The 17695-nt window shown below is 31.5% G+C and overlaps 1 protein-coding gene across 4 annotated transcripts; it reads left to right on the top strand.

Moving 5' to 3' along the window:
- Nucleotides 1-9720: 9720 nt before the first annotated feature.
- On the top strand, nt 9721-17033 carry LOC110672022 (nuclear transport factor 2). 4 transcript variants are annotated; one of them, XM_021834683.2, is made up of 10 exons: nt 9721-9942; nt 10282-10377; nt 10498-10635; nt 11459-11747; nt 11821-12065; nt 12282-12474; nt 12610-12731; nt 12807-12866; nt 15649-15712; nt 16420-17033. In XM_021834683.2, the coding sequence occupies exons 2-10, from the start codon at nt 10333-10335 to the stop codon at nt 16713-16715; spliced, it is 1452 nt and encodes a 483-aa protein (XP_021690375.2). In that variant the 5' UTR covers nt 9721-9942; nt 10282-10332; the 3' UTR covers nt 16716-17033. The 4 variants fall into 4 exon arrangements, with proteins under 4 accessions (XP_021690375.2, XP_021690378.2, XP_021690376.2 ...); XM_021834686.2 differs by having other exon boundaries at nt 9742-9942; nt 10319-10377; XM_021834684.2 differs by having other exon boundaries at nt 9742-9942; nt 10289-10377.
- Nucleotides 17034-17695: the final 662 nt, after the last annotated feature.

The following is a 17695-nucleotide window of genomic DNA, read 5'->3' as shown; positions in this document are numbered from 1 at the left end:
AGGATATTTTTCTTTCCCTTCAAGTTTAGCCCGTGCTTTTGGTTCTAGAAGGTTATATAAGGAATAGAGATTGAGTCAAGGAGACCTACTTATTTGAGAGTTTGGTAAGCACCAATTCATACACAATATCCTGATGTGAGAATGACGATAAGTGCATACCTAATGTTAAGTATGAAAGGACGATCAGAGTAGTGACAAGAGTTAAATTGAGTTAGCTACCAAGGCTTGCAAACGTTTTAAACTATGAGCTAGAAGAATTACTAATTGTGAATGAGTTTCAGTGGATGAAATTCGCTATTGATGGGTGAATTTGAGGCTGAAGTTAAAAAAAAAAAAAATTATGAACAGGATATGTGGTTATATTAAGGAGAATGAACACGTGAAATATCTTATCTGGAATTATGGCATAGCACACATATCCCACAGCCATGCTAGTTCGGATGGAACTTATAGTTTCTGGGGCTCCTATCCATCCAGGATGAGTAATTTTCTACTAAGGGTAGTAGGGAATGGTAATGTTCTAATGGTCAAGCTGGAAAAGAGATACAAGAAGAATTTTCTATGGGCAATTACAAGTGTCACATAATATAAAGAATGTGCTGGTAGAAGTCAATTATAAGGTTAGAATTCCAGGAGTAATGGAACTAGTAATTAAGATAGGACTACAAAATAAAAAGAATGATAAAGTTGATGATGGGATGGACACCCTTAAAGGAAAAAGTATAAGAATGAGAGAGAACAAAAGTTAAAGAATAAGTACAGTAGGTTGAAAGGATATCAAAAATAATAGAAACAGAAAAAGGAAGTGGATAAGATCCAAAGGATAGGAGAAGAGCTCAATAGATTTAGTTACAATGATAAGAATAATAAAGAATAAGCCTGCTAGGGACACACCAAGGGATGTTTAAAACAAGTTATGGTGAGGTAATAAATTCAAGGAGTAGTGAAACCTCAACCTAAGTGTCAATGTGTCAGGAAGTACATCACATAATAAGAAGCTTTAGGAAGAAGTCAGGATATTCCCATTCCAGAGGAGGAGTGAGAAATGATAAAGTCACATGGACTGGGTTGTCAGGGAATATAAAAGCTTTTGTCATATAAGAGAAGAGACCCAGTTCGCTTTCCAATGTTGATAAATGGTACACTTAGCCCTTGGAGGGAACTCTACCGAACTAGTTACATAAGATGGACAGATGTTGGTCTAAGTATCTTAATAATGACACAAATAGATTGGAAATTTGAAATATCATAAAAATAAGAAGATGCATAGGTGCTAACCATTGAGGTCAAAGGACAAGTAAAGATTTAGAATAAGATGCCTATGATAGGTGCTACAGGAAACATCCTATAGAACATTGTAGGATAAGAAACATAAGTCATGTCATTGGAAAGCAGAAGGTTGAGGGGTAAGCGCTAAGGTTGATTGAAGTTAAGAGACATCAAGTCAAGTTCAGAGAGGTATAATGAATACTTGAGATATCAGAAAAATTGTCAATAAATAGTTAAGAGATAAAAGCATCTCTAGAAAAAAAAAATGAAGACAGTTAGGGCACTATGGTGAAAATCAGAGAACAGAGGAATGCAATATATATTTGGAGAATAGAGCATTTTAACCATCTTTGCTTAGCTGGAGGAGTAAATACTCGCACTTATCCCAATAGCCCTCATTCCTTATCCCTTGTTTATTTGAAAATTTGAGGACGAATTTTTCTTAAGGGGAGAATAATGTAATAACTTAAAAAAAAAGAAGAGAGAATTAGGAGGTGATAGTGGCGTGTAGCAGTGGGCTACACCCACTGTCAACTGCTACTGCTGCAGAAGTTTAAAAAAAAAAAAAGATTTGTCTCTCTCTCCCTCTCTTTCCTCCACTACCACCACCACCACTCTCCCTCTCATCTCTCTCCCTCTCTCCCTTTTCTTGCTCCGGCGACCCCTCCCACTGGCTGGAGACACCCTAGGCTGCACCAGCAACCACCGGCGACCTCCAATCGACATCTAGCGAGCCTCCAGCGACGGCGACAGTGGCGGCAAGGCAGGAGAGAGAAAAATGGATCCCAAAACTTTGAACGCTCATATTCGGTGATCTTGATGTCCGATTGGAGTGATTCCAGCGGCTATGGACTCCTAATAGTGAGCTCTTTCAGATGAGACCAGCCTCGCCGGATTTGATGGCCATTTCTGACGCAGGCCAAGAGAGAGAAAATCAACTTTTTTTGACTTTTCGATGAGATTTCCGATAATTCGACCGTTGGATCGACGATCCAAGATCACCTATGGACTCAGGACGAGGAGAGAAACATTTTGGTTTAACCAGTTCCAGCAGATATCTTCGGCAACCGGCCACCGTGCGCAGTGGTTTCGACGGTGGCTCCGACGAGCTTTAGGGATGATTCAACTTCTAAAGGCTTTCTCATAAATTTTTGAAATTTTTGAGATACAGATAAGCTTTGGATAAGATTATTTTCATTATTTCTCAGTCTGTGGAGCATAAATGCAGTGTTTCTTAAATAGGAAAAATTGGAGAAAAATTTTAAGAAAAATATATGATGAAAGTAAAATTATTTTAAGATATTCTATGATATTTATTGAATTTTAGAGTGATTTTTGTAGAATATTTTTGAAAAATATATATGGATTTTAGTTAGATTTTTAGCATATGGGCATATAAGATTATATGAGATTATGATATTTAAATTTTATGTGATTGGTTGAAGCTTGAGAATAGAGGTTTAAATATGTGAATATTGAATTAGGTTGAATTAAGAATATGTTAACTGTTGGAAACTTATGGAATTAAGTAATATTCTTAAATAAAATATTCATGGGTGATTAAAAAATTACAATTCCTTTTGCGATAGCTTTATAACTTTATTAAGGATTGCAGGGCAAAATTTAAAATTTTTAGAGCTTATTTGAGTAGATTTTTACAAAATATCAATTATAGGGATTAAAACGTAATTTTTTAAGTTTATGACTATTGTCTGATTTGGAGGGCCCAGGAGGGGCCATATAATGTTGATGAGATGTGATTATGGAAATTGAGAATTTAGAAGTGTTAGTTGGATCTTTTTTCAAGTTTGGTAGGTCCTAGGTATAGGGAAAACTTTGTTAGATTTCCGGCATGAATTAGGTTGTCTGTTTTCTCTTTAGAGTTTTATTTTGACTTAGTACTAATAAATTTATAATATAATTATTTAGGTGATCGAGGTCAACTATTTTCCTCCATCCAACAGCCACAATAGTTCTCGGTGTACTGTGAGTAAAATATTAATTTTAATTATAATTTTGATATTATTATATGTTCAAGCATGCCCATGCATCACTTATAAATATGTAGTTAAACACTAGGCACGTTTTATATTATATTCTTAATTGATGAATTGCCATAGATGTTGTTTGTGATAATTTAGAGCAGTGTGCGTGCGTTGGCGTGTGCGTAATATGGTATTGGATATGGACAAGAACGGTAGACACGGCTTAAGAGACACTCGCTAGGACCCAGTCCTTTATGGATAAGTTGGGGTAGACACGGCTTGAGAGACACTCGCTGGGATCCCGCATTTGGTTTATTAAGCGAAAGTCCAGCTTGAGAGACACTCGCTGGCAAATGTTGGATTAAGAGAGTTGTATAGGGGATCAGCTCCCATATATGTACTGTTTGAATAGTGTTGGGTGTGTGAGTACTTCAAATTGCCTTTTTGCTATTATGATATGATGTGTATAAAAATTTTGATAGTGTTGCATTCCACTCTTTAGGATGCATTAGTTTTAGATAGCTATAGAAATTGTACTTAAAATTTGTATTTTACTCTCTGAGTCGAACGCTCACTCCTATTCACTATATTTTTTCAGGCTACAGGAGGAGACCTTTTTCAGAATAACCTGTTCCTTGCCTTGCAGGTTATGAAAAAATTACTTAACTGTATTATTATTATATAAATTTGTAATTTAGAACTCCGCATGTACTAATAGTAGCATTAATCATGTCAAGAATTGCATGAATTTAAGTTTTTGTATTAACAAATGAAAAATTTTTATGAGTTTTAAATAGTTTGTAAATGATGTAACAGGGTTGAGCTAGGCTCCCCAAATTTTAGTTTCTGATAATTACTGGGTTAAGTTGGCCCGAAATAAAATTATAACAATTTAATTTAAATTATTTTATATGCATATTGAGCCTAAATTGTGGGCCTGATTATGGGTTTGAGAACAGTAAGACTTACTACGGGCCTCGGGGGTTTTATGCCGACCCAATTTCTAGTGTCTATTCGGCCCATAGATTGAGTCGTGATAAATATCATTTCTCCTTAAATATAGGAAATGTTTGACATTGTTTTTAAAATTGTTGTTGAGAAAATTACTTTTTTAAATAATTTTAAACTGTTGTTGAGAGTATTAAAAAATAATTTAAAATTAAATTTGATAAGTTTTAGTCATAAAAATACTAAAATAATAAAATAATTTTTTTAAATTATTTTTTTCAATAGTATTTAAAATTATGCTTTTATTCAGAAAAATAGTTTGAACCTTTCAAATTAATGCCAAAAAGGCACGCGCGCACACACATACATATATATGATAAACTACAATTTAGTTTTTAAAATTTGCTTAAACTTTCAACTTAGTCACTATAGCTTTAAAATCAAACAATTTAGCCTCTGACATTTTAATAAATCTATAAGTTAGATTTTGACATTTTAATAAATCTACAAATTAGTCATTGTCATTAGAATTTCAATAAATTTATGTTCATTCTAGCAAAAATAACCAAAATGTCTTTAACCTATAATTTGGTGAAACCTAAAACTTAATTTCTGTAGTTTTAATACTAAGTAAATTAGTTATTGACATTTTAATGAATCTACAAGTTACTTCATGCTATTAAAATCACTATTAATTCTCCATTAAATTTAGTAAAAATGACCAAAATAGTTTTAACTCTCTTTTCAATCCGAAAACAATTTAGCCCTAATGTTTGCTTATTAATAATTTGCATCCAAAATCATATTTTATTTTTTTCTTCTTTAATCCAAAATATAATATAACATATGAAAATATTATAAACTGATATATATATATATATATATATATATATATATATATATATATATATATATATATATATATATATATATATATATATTATTAAAATAATAATGACAAATAGAATTTAACGAAATTATAAAGACTTATTTGTACATAGTTGTAATATTTAAGGATTAAATTTTAAAATATGTGGATAATTTCATAATTAACTAAAAGTTTTAGTGACCTTAAAATAATTAATACATAATTTTAATAATCATAATTTAAATTTAAAATTTTTTAATATAATGAGATCCACATTTTAAAAATACATGAATTGAATCGTTGATAAAACAAAATCTCGGATATTAAATTATCAATAAAATAAAGTTTCAAAAGTTAAATTATTTTTAAATTGAAAATAGAATTAAAGAGATTTTAATTGTTTATTAAAATTAATAATAATTTATCAAAAATTCTAATGGTAATAATTAATTTATAAATTCATTCAAATGTTAAGAATTAAATAACTGCAAAAACTAAGTTATAAATTTAAACAAAATTAAATTACAGTTTAACCAATCCAGCGTAGAGATAGAAGGAAAATCCCACACTCCAAGCGAGGATCGAAAGTCCTCTGCCCAGATGAGATGGGTCCGGCAGATCAAAGAGAACTTTTCCTCCTAAACAAAGCTAAACAATGAGAAACTTTCTCCTTCTAAAACTGGCAAGAGAATAGACTTTATATCTGTCCTTGTGTTTCCCACTTATGACTCAGTCGAATTGTATCTGATACCAACTTTTAAATTTGTCTATCGAGTTTTGACAACCATGAGAAAGATTTCCCACTAACATAACAAAAAATAAGTATAAATTTTGCTTTTCAGCATTAAGATCTACTCCAAAAGCATTTTTCATACTAATTGCATTAAAAATAAATTGGGTTAATAAAATTTTAAAAAAATAAACATTTTAAGAAAAAAAAAATTTCTGCAAAACGATATAAATGAAAAGAATATATATATATATATATATATATATATATATATATATATATATATAGTATTAAAAATTATACCATTCAAATTATGAAATTCACTGAAATAAAAAAAAAATAAAATAGTAAGAAATAATTTAATTAAGTTGTTTTAATTATGCACTTAATAAGACTTTGTTTAGGATTCAAGTTTTGAGTAAGAAAAACGCTTTTAAAAAAAGTACTATTTTATATATTATTGAAATAAATTATTTTATTATTTTGAAATTTTTATGATTAAAATATATTAAATTTAATTTTAAATCAATTTTTAATTCTCTAACTCGAACTAACATACTTAGAAAAGTATTTTTTTAATAACAGTTTCAATACTATCAAATAAGGTTGTAAGGTTTCAGTTCCTGTTCAATTATTTATAAGAACTAAAATTGAATTTCGGTTCTTTTATTTTTTAAAACTAAAAAAGAAACTAAATTTTGGTTCTGGTTCGATTCTAAGTGCTCTCGGCTCCTGTTTAGTTCTATTTTTAGTTTCAATTTTTATTCCAATTCAATTCAACTATCGGTTTCTACACTTAAAAAAATTATAGTATTATTGTATTTCTTTTAAAAGAACAAAAACAATTATATATTTCTAATATCAAAATAACAATAAAAATAATAGCAGTAATATTAAAATAATAATGCTAATATCAAAATAAAATATTATTAAATTAATATAAATATAATAACTTACTCAAGAGAAATACTAAAATTAAATTAATAATTCTCATATAAAAAAAATAAAATAACACTAAATATCCATAATGTTGACACTGAGTATGGATAGTTCACTGGGCCAATATCTTGCCCAAGTCTCTTCGACTCATGGCGTTTAGGTTATTACGTTACAAGAGGTTAGAGTTGTACTTCTGCTAAAAGTTTAAATTTTTAGTATGGTGGTAAGCATTCGGTCTTATAATTGGCATCACAGCCAAGCTAATGGATTTGAATCCCTAACAAGTGCTGGGATTGGATTATTAACATTGAGTGGGAATAACTCAGTGACCAACATCCTGCCCAGATTCCTTCAGCCAGAGCACTTGGGCTACTATGTTATAAGAAATTAAAGTTCTGCCTCTGCTAAAAATTTAAACTTTGGGTATGGTGGTAAACGCTCGATCTTACACGTAATAAGGCATATAAAATTTCCATCAAAATTATAAAATAACAATAAATCTACGAGTATAAAATGAGTTAGAATTAATACAACATAAATCAATAGCACAAAACAACATAATTTTTTGCTTTAAATAAAATTTTTATTATATTTTCATTTAACATTTTAAAGTTAAAATTTTGTTGGATAATATACAATTTTTACTAATTTAAATTTTAACTCAGAATAATAAGTATTTAAAATAAATATAATTTTAATATAGTAAAGGTTGTTTATAAAAATTTTGTAAATTATAACTAAAACTTTTTCAAGTTAAAAATAAGATAACTAATTTAATTATAAATTTAATGAATTCAATTATTAATGTTGACTCTTAAATATTATTTTAGCTCATATTTTCCACTATGACCACATACCTCATAAAACATTTTATTTTGATTGCACCACTAATATTTTGAGTATGTCATAATTTAATCTCATGAAAATAATATATACATAAATTAAGTCACTCTATAACATATATATTAATAAATATATTTTACTATTTTTTAATTATATAATTTTTCAATAATAAAATATACTACATGATGAAAAGGTGATTTAATAAGATAATTAATTACTATAAAGTCATTTTATGTATTTATAATTAAAAATAATAAAAATTAATATTGGATCATATACATGTACTTATAATTAATAAAAATTTAATTTATATATATAACCATCTTAATTGCGTATAATATGTATAATTTTATTGAAACTACATAATATATCTAAAATATATAAAAAATACATATGTATAAAATTGATTATTCAGTTAAGTTTGATTTTCATCCAATTTCAGTTTGGTTCTTTATAAAGAACTAGAACCAAACCAAATCAGTAAAATAACTTTAATTTAGTTCCTTTAATAATGATTCTTTTTCAGTTTCAGCTCAGTTCTTTGATTCGATTCGAATCCCCATAAATTGTGCACTACCCTAATGCCAAACAAGTCTAAATCCACTCAATTCTCCTTATTTGTCTTGGTCACCCATGCCCATATACACCGGTAAATCTCTGCAACTCCTCATCGGCGAGGCGAAGGATCAAAGGGAATGAGAATCAAGTTAACGTCTATTTTCTTTCAATTCCACCACTAAAAGCTTAAGTCATAGGCATCTAGATTTTTCTGACTCTCATCTTTTCGATCTATGCATTTTTCAATAATTATCATTCTTCTTCTTTTTTAGTAGCTATTCTTCTTTTCTTCATTCTTCTAAAAGTTTTATCTTGTGATTTATAAAGATTGAAGTTCTAGTCAAACGGAAACTCGATGCCCCAAATTATCGCTTCGGTGGTGGCCATCCAATCTCAATGACTCCTATCTCGGATGGTAAACCAACCACATTTCAGTTTGTGTCATGTTCTCGATAAAAAATTGCTATATCTATCAAAAATTTAAAGAGTATGTTAAATAAATTGGGCTTTAATTTATTTTAATAACAAATTTATATAAGTGATTGAATAGCTTTTATGTTAAAATAATTAGCTAATACATCCTCACTATGTAATAATACATATTATAGACGAAACAAAATTTTTAAATAAGTTATATGAATTAAAAAAAAAAACACCTTATTTGAATTTAAATAGAATTTAGATAATTGTTATGTAAATATAATTACATGAATTTATTGTATATTGTAGAAGCGTGTAAAATAAAACAAATAAACCATAATAACAATACATAATAGACAAAGGGCAATATTTCTTTCCATTGACTATAATACTAGAAAGGGTTTATTCAATTATAATGAACAATAGTCTTTTCCTCTACTTAGATCGAAGCCTTCCTCTGTTCATGAGATTGCAATGAGCAAAGTCCTCATCAAATGGGCTAAACCACTTATTAGCATGCTCATAGTATTAATCCCATTAATCATTGTTTGATTAGTAATCTCACTAAATTTGAAAATAACATTAAAATAGGATTCATCCATTGAGTAATATTTCTTTCATTTAAATTTGGAGTATTTGAATTCCATTAAAAAATATATTTATATTTTATCATGGTCATATTTGGAATAAAATTGAATTAATTTAATCTAATATTAAAATTACATTAAAATTAATCAAATCAAATTGATTAAAAATCATATTTAAATCAGATTTAAATTAATTTATTTAGTTTCATCTTATTATAAGTCTGAATTAAATTTGTTTTTAAAATTAAAAAATTAATTATTAAATTTTTTTGAATAAATTAAATTTAATTAAAATTAAAATTAAGGGATCATGCAATTTAATTTTGATTTCTATGGAGTTTGAACCCAGCCCTCTAGAAATATCATGAGCTAAATTATAAGATAAGTTGTTAATGTTGAGCAAATTATATTAAACCAAGTGTAATTATTCTTTAATAAGGACAGCAAAAGGAATAATGTGCTTGCTGACATGGATCACAATATATTGCGCTGAATAAAATTATATTTCCATCTCCAATTTTCTATTCCAAAACGACTTGACGGATGATCTTTTTACCGCCGAATAACTCGCAATTCCTCCTATAAAATAAAAACCCTCCCCTTTGGCCCTTCCTTCTACGTCTCCACCCTTCTTCTATTCTCGCGGCTCTACTATTGAGAAGATCCAGAAAAACCCTAGAAATCATCATTCGAAAAGGGAGGTGAGAGAAAGAAACAGCGAGTACCAGAGCTAATCACCATCTTTCTCTCACCTCACTCTCTTGCTGTCTCGCTCGGATCCAAATCTGAGCTCAGGTACTCTGTTTTCTTCCATTCTCATACCTGCATAAATGATCTCTTTGCTTAACTTTCTTTAGTTATGGCTTTTGGAGTAAATTAAGATGCTTCTTAATCTCATATAACTTGTTGAATATCAAGTGTAAACTGATACCTTATGGCTATATTCTTCTTCTTCATGATTCGAAGAATCTATAGCTATGTTTGTTTAATCTCTGCTAGTTTATCTTTGTCTCGTTAAATGTTGTGTGATGATCTGTCGGTTAGCTTTCGCGAATCTACTTCTTTTTATTTTTTTCTAAATTTTTAAATTTCATTAGTATTTTGCAAATTGAGTAACGTGTTATTAGTTGATAGTTCGCAGGGTTAATTAGGTTTTTGGGTTGATTTTCAGAGACTTCAGCAGTGATGGCAGCCTCGATCCCGGAAGCCCCAATTCCTCCTCCTGATGTTGTATGTTTTTTTTTTTTTTTCCTTCTTTTTTTGTTAGTAAATAAAATTTTCATATCTATGCTGTTCTCTCGAGGTTTTAATGCGTTTCTAATTTTTAATTGGAATTTGTGGTGGCTTTAGGTCGGTAATGCATTTGTTCACCAATACTATCTCATCTTGCATCAATCGCCCGAGCTTGTTCACCGATTCTACCAGGATGATAGTAAGCTTGGTCGTCCAGAGGAGGGTGGGATCATGAGTACCACAACAACAATGCATGTGAGTTCCGTACTTTACATGCACACATTTGTTTAAGATGGTGTTTGTGACTATGTTTTCTTATGTCCTTTTCAAAATTGCTTTCTGTTCCGTAGCATAACCTATAAGTGGAGTGTTAAAGGTTTGGGGGGATTGTCATAGGAGACGGAACTTTTTTTGGCTATTTGGGTTTTGAATGCAAGACAAAGAAAAATGCCAAAATCAAAGTTTTCTTTTCTGGGATTTGTTTATTATGTCTGAACTTTGAAGAATTTAACTAAACTAATTTCCAGCCAAGTATAGATTGTGTTTTCTTTCTCTTGAATACTAAATTTGTTTTTGTCCAAATCCAATTACTTTTTACAGCAAATAAGCTTACATCAGAGAATATAATGGCTTGTTTGGGAGGTAGTTTTTGAAGGTAAAGGATTGATTTTCAAAGTATCATATTTGTTTGGGGGTAATGTTTTTTAAAAGAAGTAAGGTTTTTTAAAAGAAGTAAGGTTTTTGAGTTCAAAACCTCTAAAACCTTTCTTTTTCGATCCACTAAATTGGTGGGTTGGAAAGGTTTTTCTATCTTACCTTTCATCACCTTACCTTACCTTACTTTATGAAACTTTTATTCACTCCATCCAAATGCACTGTAATGGGTATTTCTTGGGAATTAAGGTTTCCTCTAATAACTTTATATATATATATATATATATATATTCATTATATGAGGAGTCTAAGACTGTTTATACAAGTGCATGTAAATTACCTGCTGTTAGTAGAGGTTACTGAATGTGAATTATTGTTTAATTTGTGGTGCTGCTGTGCATGTTTGACCATTTTTATGATGCAGGCCATAAATGAGAAGATACTATCACTTGGTTATGGAGAATTCAGAGCAGAAATAACCTCAGTTGATTCACAAGAATCATATGACGGAGGAGTCCTTGTCCTTGTGACTGGATATTTGACTGGAAATGATAATGTTCGACAGAAATTTACTCAGAGTTTCTTCTTGGCACCACAAGACAAAGGCTATTTTGTTTTGAATGATGTCTTCCGATACGTTGATGATGCCAAGCTTCAAAATGGAAATCTTGATGTTGTCAATAGTATTGAAGGTCCAGCCACTCCTAACCAGGGTAAGGGACGGGTAAATTGCATTTTGATTATTATATCTTTGTTTTCCATTTTGATTTTTTTTTTCCCCTCCAGACCTTCCTTCTGTGCAAGAAAATCACATTTCTGAGCAAGTGACTGCTTTCTCTGAGGAAGCCAATGGGGAGGAAATGTGCAATCCCTCTGAGAATGGGGATGGGGCAATTGAAGAACAGGAAGCACCAGTGCCTGAGGTTGTTGATGAAATTCCCAATGACTCGCAGATGGTGGTTGATTCACAGATAGTGGCTGAATCTAATGCTAAGATTGTAGAAGTGCCAAAGAAGTCATATGCATCAATTGTAAGTAGTGATTATGCATTGTTTTTTGCTTGAAATTCTTTTGCAGATTCATACTCTTACTTTGCATGGTGATAGCATGTCCAGTGATCTCAATACCTATAAATGCTTATCAGTGAAGTAATGAAAGTTTGAATGATTGATCCCTTTTTATTATGTCTCTGTTTCCATTCCATCGTTTGGCTTTATATTGTTAAATGGATTTATATTTTGTTCTAGTTGAAAGTTATGAGGGAGAACGCTGCACCTTTTTCTAGTCCTGCCCCTTTTTCAAGCCCTGCTCCTTATCCTCTGAGGTCTGCACCAAAAAGCCAAGAACAAGTCACTGCTGCAGTAACTCCTGCACTGGCAACTGAGGCACACATCTCCAATTCAAATGCTACTGAAAATGGGAATGCCCAAGAGAATGAAGGTGTTTAGTACTTTATTTTGAGTGTTTTTCTTTTCTTAGCAGATTAAATTTATACATGTTAAGACATTGACATATGCATGCAATGAACAAGTATTTAACAACTTTTCTGATCTGCTTATTAATGTGTCCATACAGCTGGAGGTCCTTCCATCTATGTGAAAGGCCTGCCTTTAGATGCAACACCTGCCCTACTTGAGGACGAATTTAAGAAGTTTGGACCTATTAGGCCTGGTGGTATTCAAGTTAGATGTCAAAAGGTGCAAGTCAAGTGCTACTGTTCATTATTGTTTGTATCCGCTACTCATTCTCATTATCTATATGTTGCATGGCAGGGATTTTGCTTTGGTTTTGTCGAATTTGAAGTGGCAAGTGCTGTGCAGAGTGCATTACAGGTATGCAATGCTAACAGGTCTTGTTTTCTCTATTGTGCCTTCTTGATTATCTGCAAATGTATCAGTCATAACTTGTTTTCTCTGTTATGCCTTCTGGATTATCTGCAAATGTATCAGTCATAACTTTTCTCATTCAATAATCATTATTTGTCCCATTGCAAGATGGAAGAAAAAAAAAGATGGATAGTAATTTTTCTTGGGAATATCTGTCTGTAGATTTAAATCCTTCTTATAAATTTACAATCTATAGCATTGCCATGGAACTTTTTTTTCTATATTTTGTTTTATTTATGTTAAAAATTTTGTTGCTATGATGTATTTCAATTTTTGAAAAAACTAATATGAACATGCTTTAAAAAAATTGAAGGAAATTTTGTTTACTTAATATGTTCTGTTTTAAATGGAGAATCTGATAAAACTGAGATGCATTCTTTGTATTTTGTGACAGTTCTTGGTTTTATTTGTAGATGTTTGGCTTGTTCACATTTGTGTTCGGTTTCGTATTGCGTTTGTATTTAGCACAAGTGATACATGAGTGACACAAATATTAAGACGATGTTTCTACTTGCTGTCACATGGAACATTTGTATAATAATGGTTAGTTTCAAATGTAGGAGTGGGAATAATCTAGGATGCACGGAAACGGGAGGCGGGAGCGTTTCCCCGTTCTGGAAACGTTTCCTTGCCGGAAACGTTAGGACACGGCGAGGAAACGTCTCCGGGCCGTTTCCGTAATTCCTTGAAATCGGAAACGCGTTTCCTTCGCCGGACACGCGTTTCTTTAAAAAAAAACCAAAAAAAGTTGCACCTCCAGGAAGAAAGGAGAAGGCAAAGAAAGAAGAAGAAGAAGAAGAAGAAGAAGAAGAAGAGGAGAAGGAGGAGGAGTACCTGGTGCGGTAGCGTGCCGGCGATGGGAGGTAACTGGTCTCTGCTTCCTTCCCCATCCAATGCTCTGCCAATCAGCCTCCCTTCCCCGATGGCGCTGCTCCTTCTTCATGGCTCTGCTCCTTGCCCGAATCTCCTATTTGAAATTTTTTTTAATCATTATTTTTTTTTTTCAATTTTCACTATATTAAAACTTTCAACCTCTATTTTCAGCATTTTAATATTAATTTTATTATTCTATATATTTATTATTTTAATTATTTATAATTATAAATATATAAATAATCTAATTAATTAATTAAGTAATTAATTTCATTATTTTTTTTAATATTTAAATTTATTATAAGTAGAATTTTTAAATCCATAAATATACACACACACATATATATATATGTTATTTATTTATAAATATATCCCTATATTTTTTATATTTACGCGTTTTCCTCACATTTCCGTTTCCTATATTCTTGAAAATGCCATTTTCCAGTGTCTGTTTCTGCGTTTCCCCGTGTCCTCGTTTCCCTTTCCGTTCTACATAAGGAATAATTATGATGTTTGAGGCAATCCGCACTCGGTGATGTAGAGTTGGGTTAATAGGATAAGTCTCTGCTGCTTACTTAAAAATGTAACTTGTGATTTTAATTCAAATATAATTGCTATTTTTAGTGGTGAAATTGGCGTCACTTTTTCTTATTTTCTATCAAATCATAAGTGTGAGTTGCTTGCAGGTGGGAAGGGCGTGCATAGGTCACATGTGCATTACTCAAATTCCTGGAAACTGGACCTTTTTCTATACCTTTTTCCCATTTGAATGGTCCATAACATGTCAAAAAGAGGTTAAATTAAATGTTTTTATGGAATTTCCCTGGCATTTACCATTAATTCTGATTAAAATGGAATTACCTTCGGAGGTTAGTTTGAACTACTATGTAGTTAGTAAATTGGGCTTGGATATTTTGGTGTTCTTCGCAGTAAGTTTTTATGGGTTTGAATTACTATATTTTGGATATTTTCTGGATATTACTGCCAAAAAATTATAAAATGAGAATATCACTGGACTCTATAATACAGGTTACAGTTGGGCACTGGCGAGAGTTGATATATTTTGGAATTTTAATTTGGGAAGAATATGTTTGGTACATAATTTTAAAGATTAAACAGTGCCGGCAAAAGTTAACTACTGTATATGAAATTATGGAAATCCATTTGTCCTTTTTACCTGTGAATGTGATAAGGAGCAATAGTAGTTCATGAACAACTTCAATAGCATGACTATTACTGGCATCTATTCCATAATCTTTTAACTATTTACATCACTGGCAATGATTCATTACTATAGCTTCCATCTTAGGCACTTCAAATTTACTTTTCAACATTTGATTTCATTTGCCAAAAACTCATTAGAATCCTATAATCAAACTACTTATTTAGCTGCATGACCTTATTGTATACACCCAATGTGCAAGGAGGAATTTCATTCCCAGATCAGAAACGCCTTAGTAAAATAATTACTTGCTATGGGAAATTGCAAATATGTGGAGACATGAATTCATGCAAGAGTGATAATTGATGTGAACTATTGACTGATTTTGTGGTGCATTTCTTTGTGTTGACACCTTTCCTTAACTGTTGTTCATGGTGGTGTTACCTTCTTTCTGTTATGTACAGTGTGTTGGGCTTTTTCCCCTTGTTATTGTTTTTCTATTATGCAAAGTCTTCATGGTTTATGAGTTTTAGTTAGTCTTTAGTTTAAGTAGCTGATATTGTTGCAATGGAAATCTTGATCATGTTTGATATTTGCATTTCACTTTTTGTACACTGATCTAATATTGTTCAGTCATAAATCATAATATTTTCTAAGCTTTTTGTTTGAGGAATGTTTGTGCTGATGTTTCAGGCTTCTCCTATCATGATTAGTGGATGCCGGGTTGTTGTGGAGGGAAAGAGATCTACTTCTCGAGGCAAGTTGGTTTTTATGGTCAATTTTATTTGTAGAAAATTGTGCCATATTGTCTGTATGCAATTCATGGGAGCAATACCTTTTCAACTTATATTTATGCTAAAATTTTATGTGAAAAGTTGTCAATTTTGTTTATTTTAGTTTAGAAGTTAGGGACTTTATAAAGTTAGGGAACCACTTGATGGTGATTTGGACTTAAAGCAAATAAGGAAAGTACATATGTTAAATTTTATGCATCACTTAGCAGATACATAAAATTTCTATCATTTATAATTACAGTAACAAAATATTGAGGGCTTTTTGACCCAAAAAAAGGATCATTAATTAAGTTTATGCATCGTATAGATAAATATTGTAGTTCCAAATTAAGGCAATCTTTGACACATGTCAAGTTAGACGCGAATGTGTATGGTACTAGGTGGTGTTTTACCAGTAGGGTTAGATAAAATCCTTATTTTACATTAGCTCAGAATGGGGAAGGGGTATCTCACAAATACAATCCCATTGTAGCCTTAATGTGTTACTCATTGACTTGTTGGGAATTTATTGTCTTTCCAAGTTAGTATAGGAAGCAAATTACTCATTTTTGCCAATTAAATAGGAAAATTTTCATAGGTGTATAATCCAATTTCTAGATTATGATCCACAAGTCTGCTTCAGGCCCTCTGTCTATTTCTTCAGCATATGGAAGTGACTCTTTATCTGCAGGGAACAATAGGGGTCGATTTTCCTCTGGAGCAGCAGCTGGATATAGGAATGAGGGAGCAAGAGGGCGTGGAAATTTTGGTGGAGGCAAAGCCTATGGCCGGGGAGATTTCAGTAACAGGACAGAGTTTGGAAATAGGAATGGTAACCGGGGTGGCTTTTCAAACCGTGGAGGTGATGGATATCGTAGGACTGATAAGATGGGTAACAATGGTGGCCGTGCAAATCGTGCTGGTGGGTTGGATCTTAACGCTGCAGCTAAAACAACAGCACCACCACGGGTATCTGCTACTGCTTGAAGATCTGTAGCATGGAAGAAGGTTGTTTGGAAGAGATCACAGATAGTTTTGTGTTCATTAGTGCAGTGATTTATCAGGAGTGATTTAATAGTGCTGAAGGAGAATGATACACTTCTACAAATGAGCTTCATGAAATTTTTGTTGAGGATTTCCTTCTTGACATTTTTTCCATTTTTCCTCGGTAAAGAGGCCTTTTTCGGTGGATAGTAGTAAAGTTTTGTCTGGTATACTAATTTCATGTCTGGTTCGCCATGATAGTTCTGAGTCCACTTTTCAGTAACCTTTAATGAATATATTGTCTGGGATTTGATGCTTGAATATGGTTTAATAGTTTCAATTAAGCTATTGTTCATGCACGGATTGGATTTGTTGCCTTGAATAGTTCCTGTTATTGTTGAAATTTTGTTGTTTCAGTCTTATATTTGATCCGTGCCATGGCTTTTTTGTGCCTGTTCTAGGGGGTTGTCATGGACTTGGGCTAGCCTGGCTTGTTTGTTTTATTTGAAAATAACTTGTGCATAAAATACAAGTAATTTATTGTGTGTTGTATGATATAAAACATATATATTTTAACAGCGAAAAGATCTATTTCAAGCCGTTAAAACTTTTCAAGACTTTTTTGGAGTATTTATTTTTAATTATTTCTTTTAATGTGAAGATGCTGGGGATTTATTTAATGGGAAAATGTAATAAGAAAATATTAACGGCGGCTTGGAAAACATTTTAAAGGTTATGGGTAACCAAGCCGTAAATCACATTATGACAATTTAAGTCTTCATTTAAGAATGACCAAAGCCGTACATTGATCGCATCTTTAGGAAGAAAATGTCTTGTTGTATGGGTAGCGATCAATTTGGCATAAGCTTGATCGCCACATTCTTGAAGGTGAAAAAAAAAAAAAGGAAACGAATTCTGTTGGAATAAAGGGAGATATAGTGAGCCTGAATGGAAAAGCTAATTTGCATATTACCCCGAGCCCA

The sequence above is a fragment of the Hevea brasiliensis genome, chromosome 7 (genome assembly GCF_030052815.1).
Source record: "Hevea brasiliensis isolate MT/VB/25A 57/8 chromosome 7, ASM3005281v1, whole genome shotgun sequence".
NCBI classification, from domain to species: Eukaryota; Viridiplantae; Streptophyta; class Magnoliopsida; order Malpighiales; family Euphorbiaceae; genus Hevea; species Hevea brasiliensis.
The sequence above is the reverse complement of the archived record's forward strand: the minus strand, read 5'-3'. Positions and strand labels throughout refer to the sequence as shown.

Bases quoted from the DNA above. Each gene is read 5' to 3' on its own strand.
- LOC110672022 (XM_021834683.2), top strand. From the start codon at position 10,333: ATGGCAGCCTCGATCCCGGAAGCCCCAATTCCTCCTCCTGATGTT. The intron at 10,636-11,458 runs GTGAGTTCCGTA...TTTATGATGCAG, and splicing joins GTACCACAACAACAATGCAT to GCCATAAATGAGAAGATACT. The intron at 12,475-12,609 runs GTGTTTAGTACT...GTGTCCATACAG, and splicing joins GAATGCCCAAGAGAATGAAG to CTGGAGGTCCTTCCATCTAT.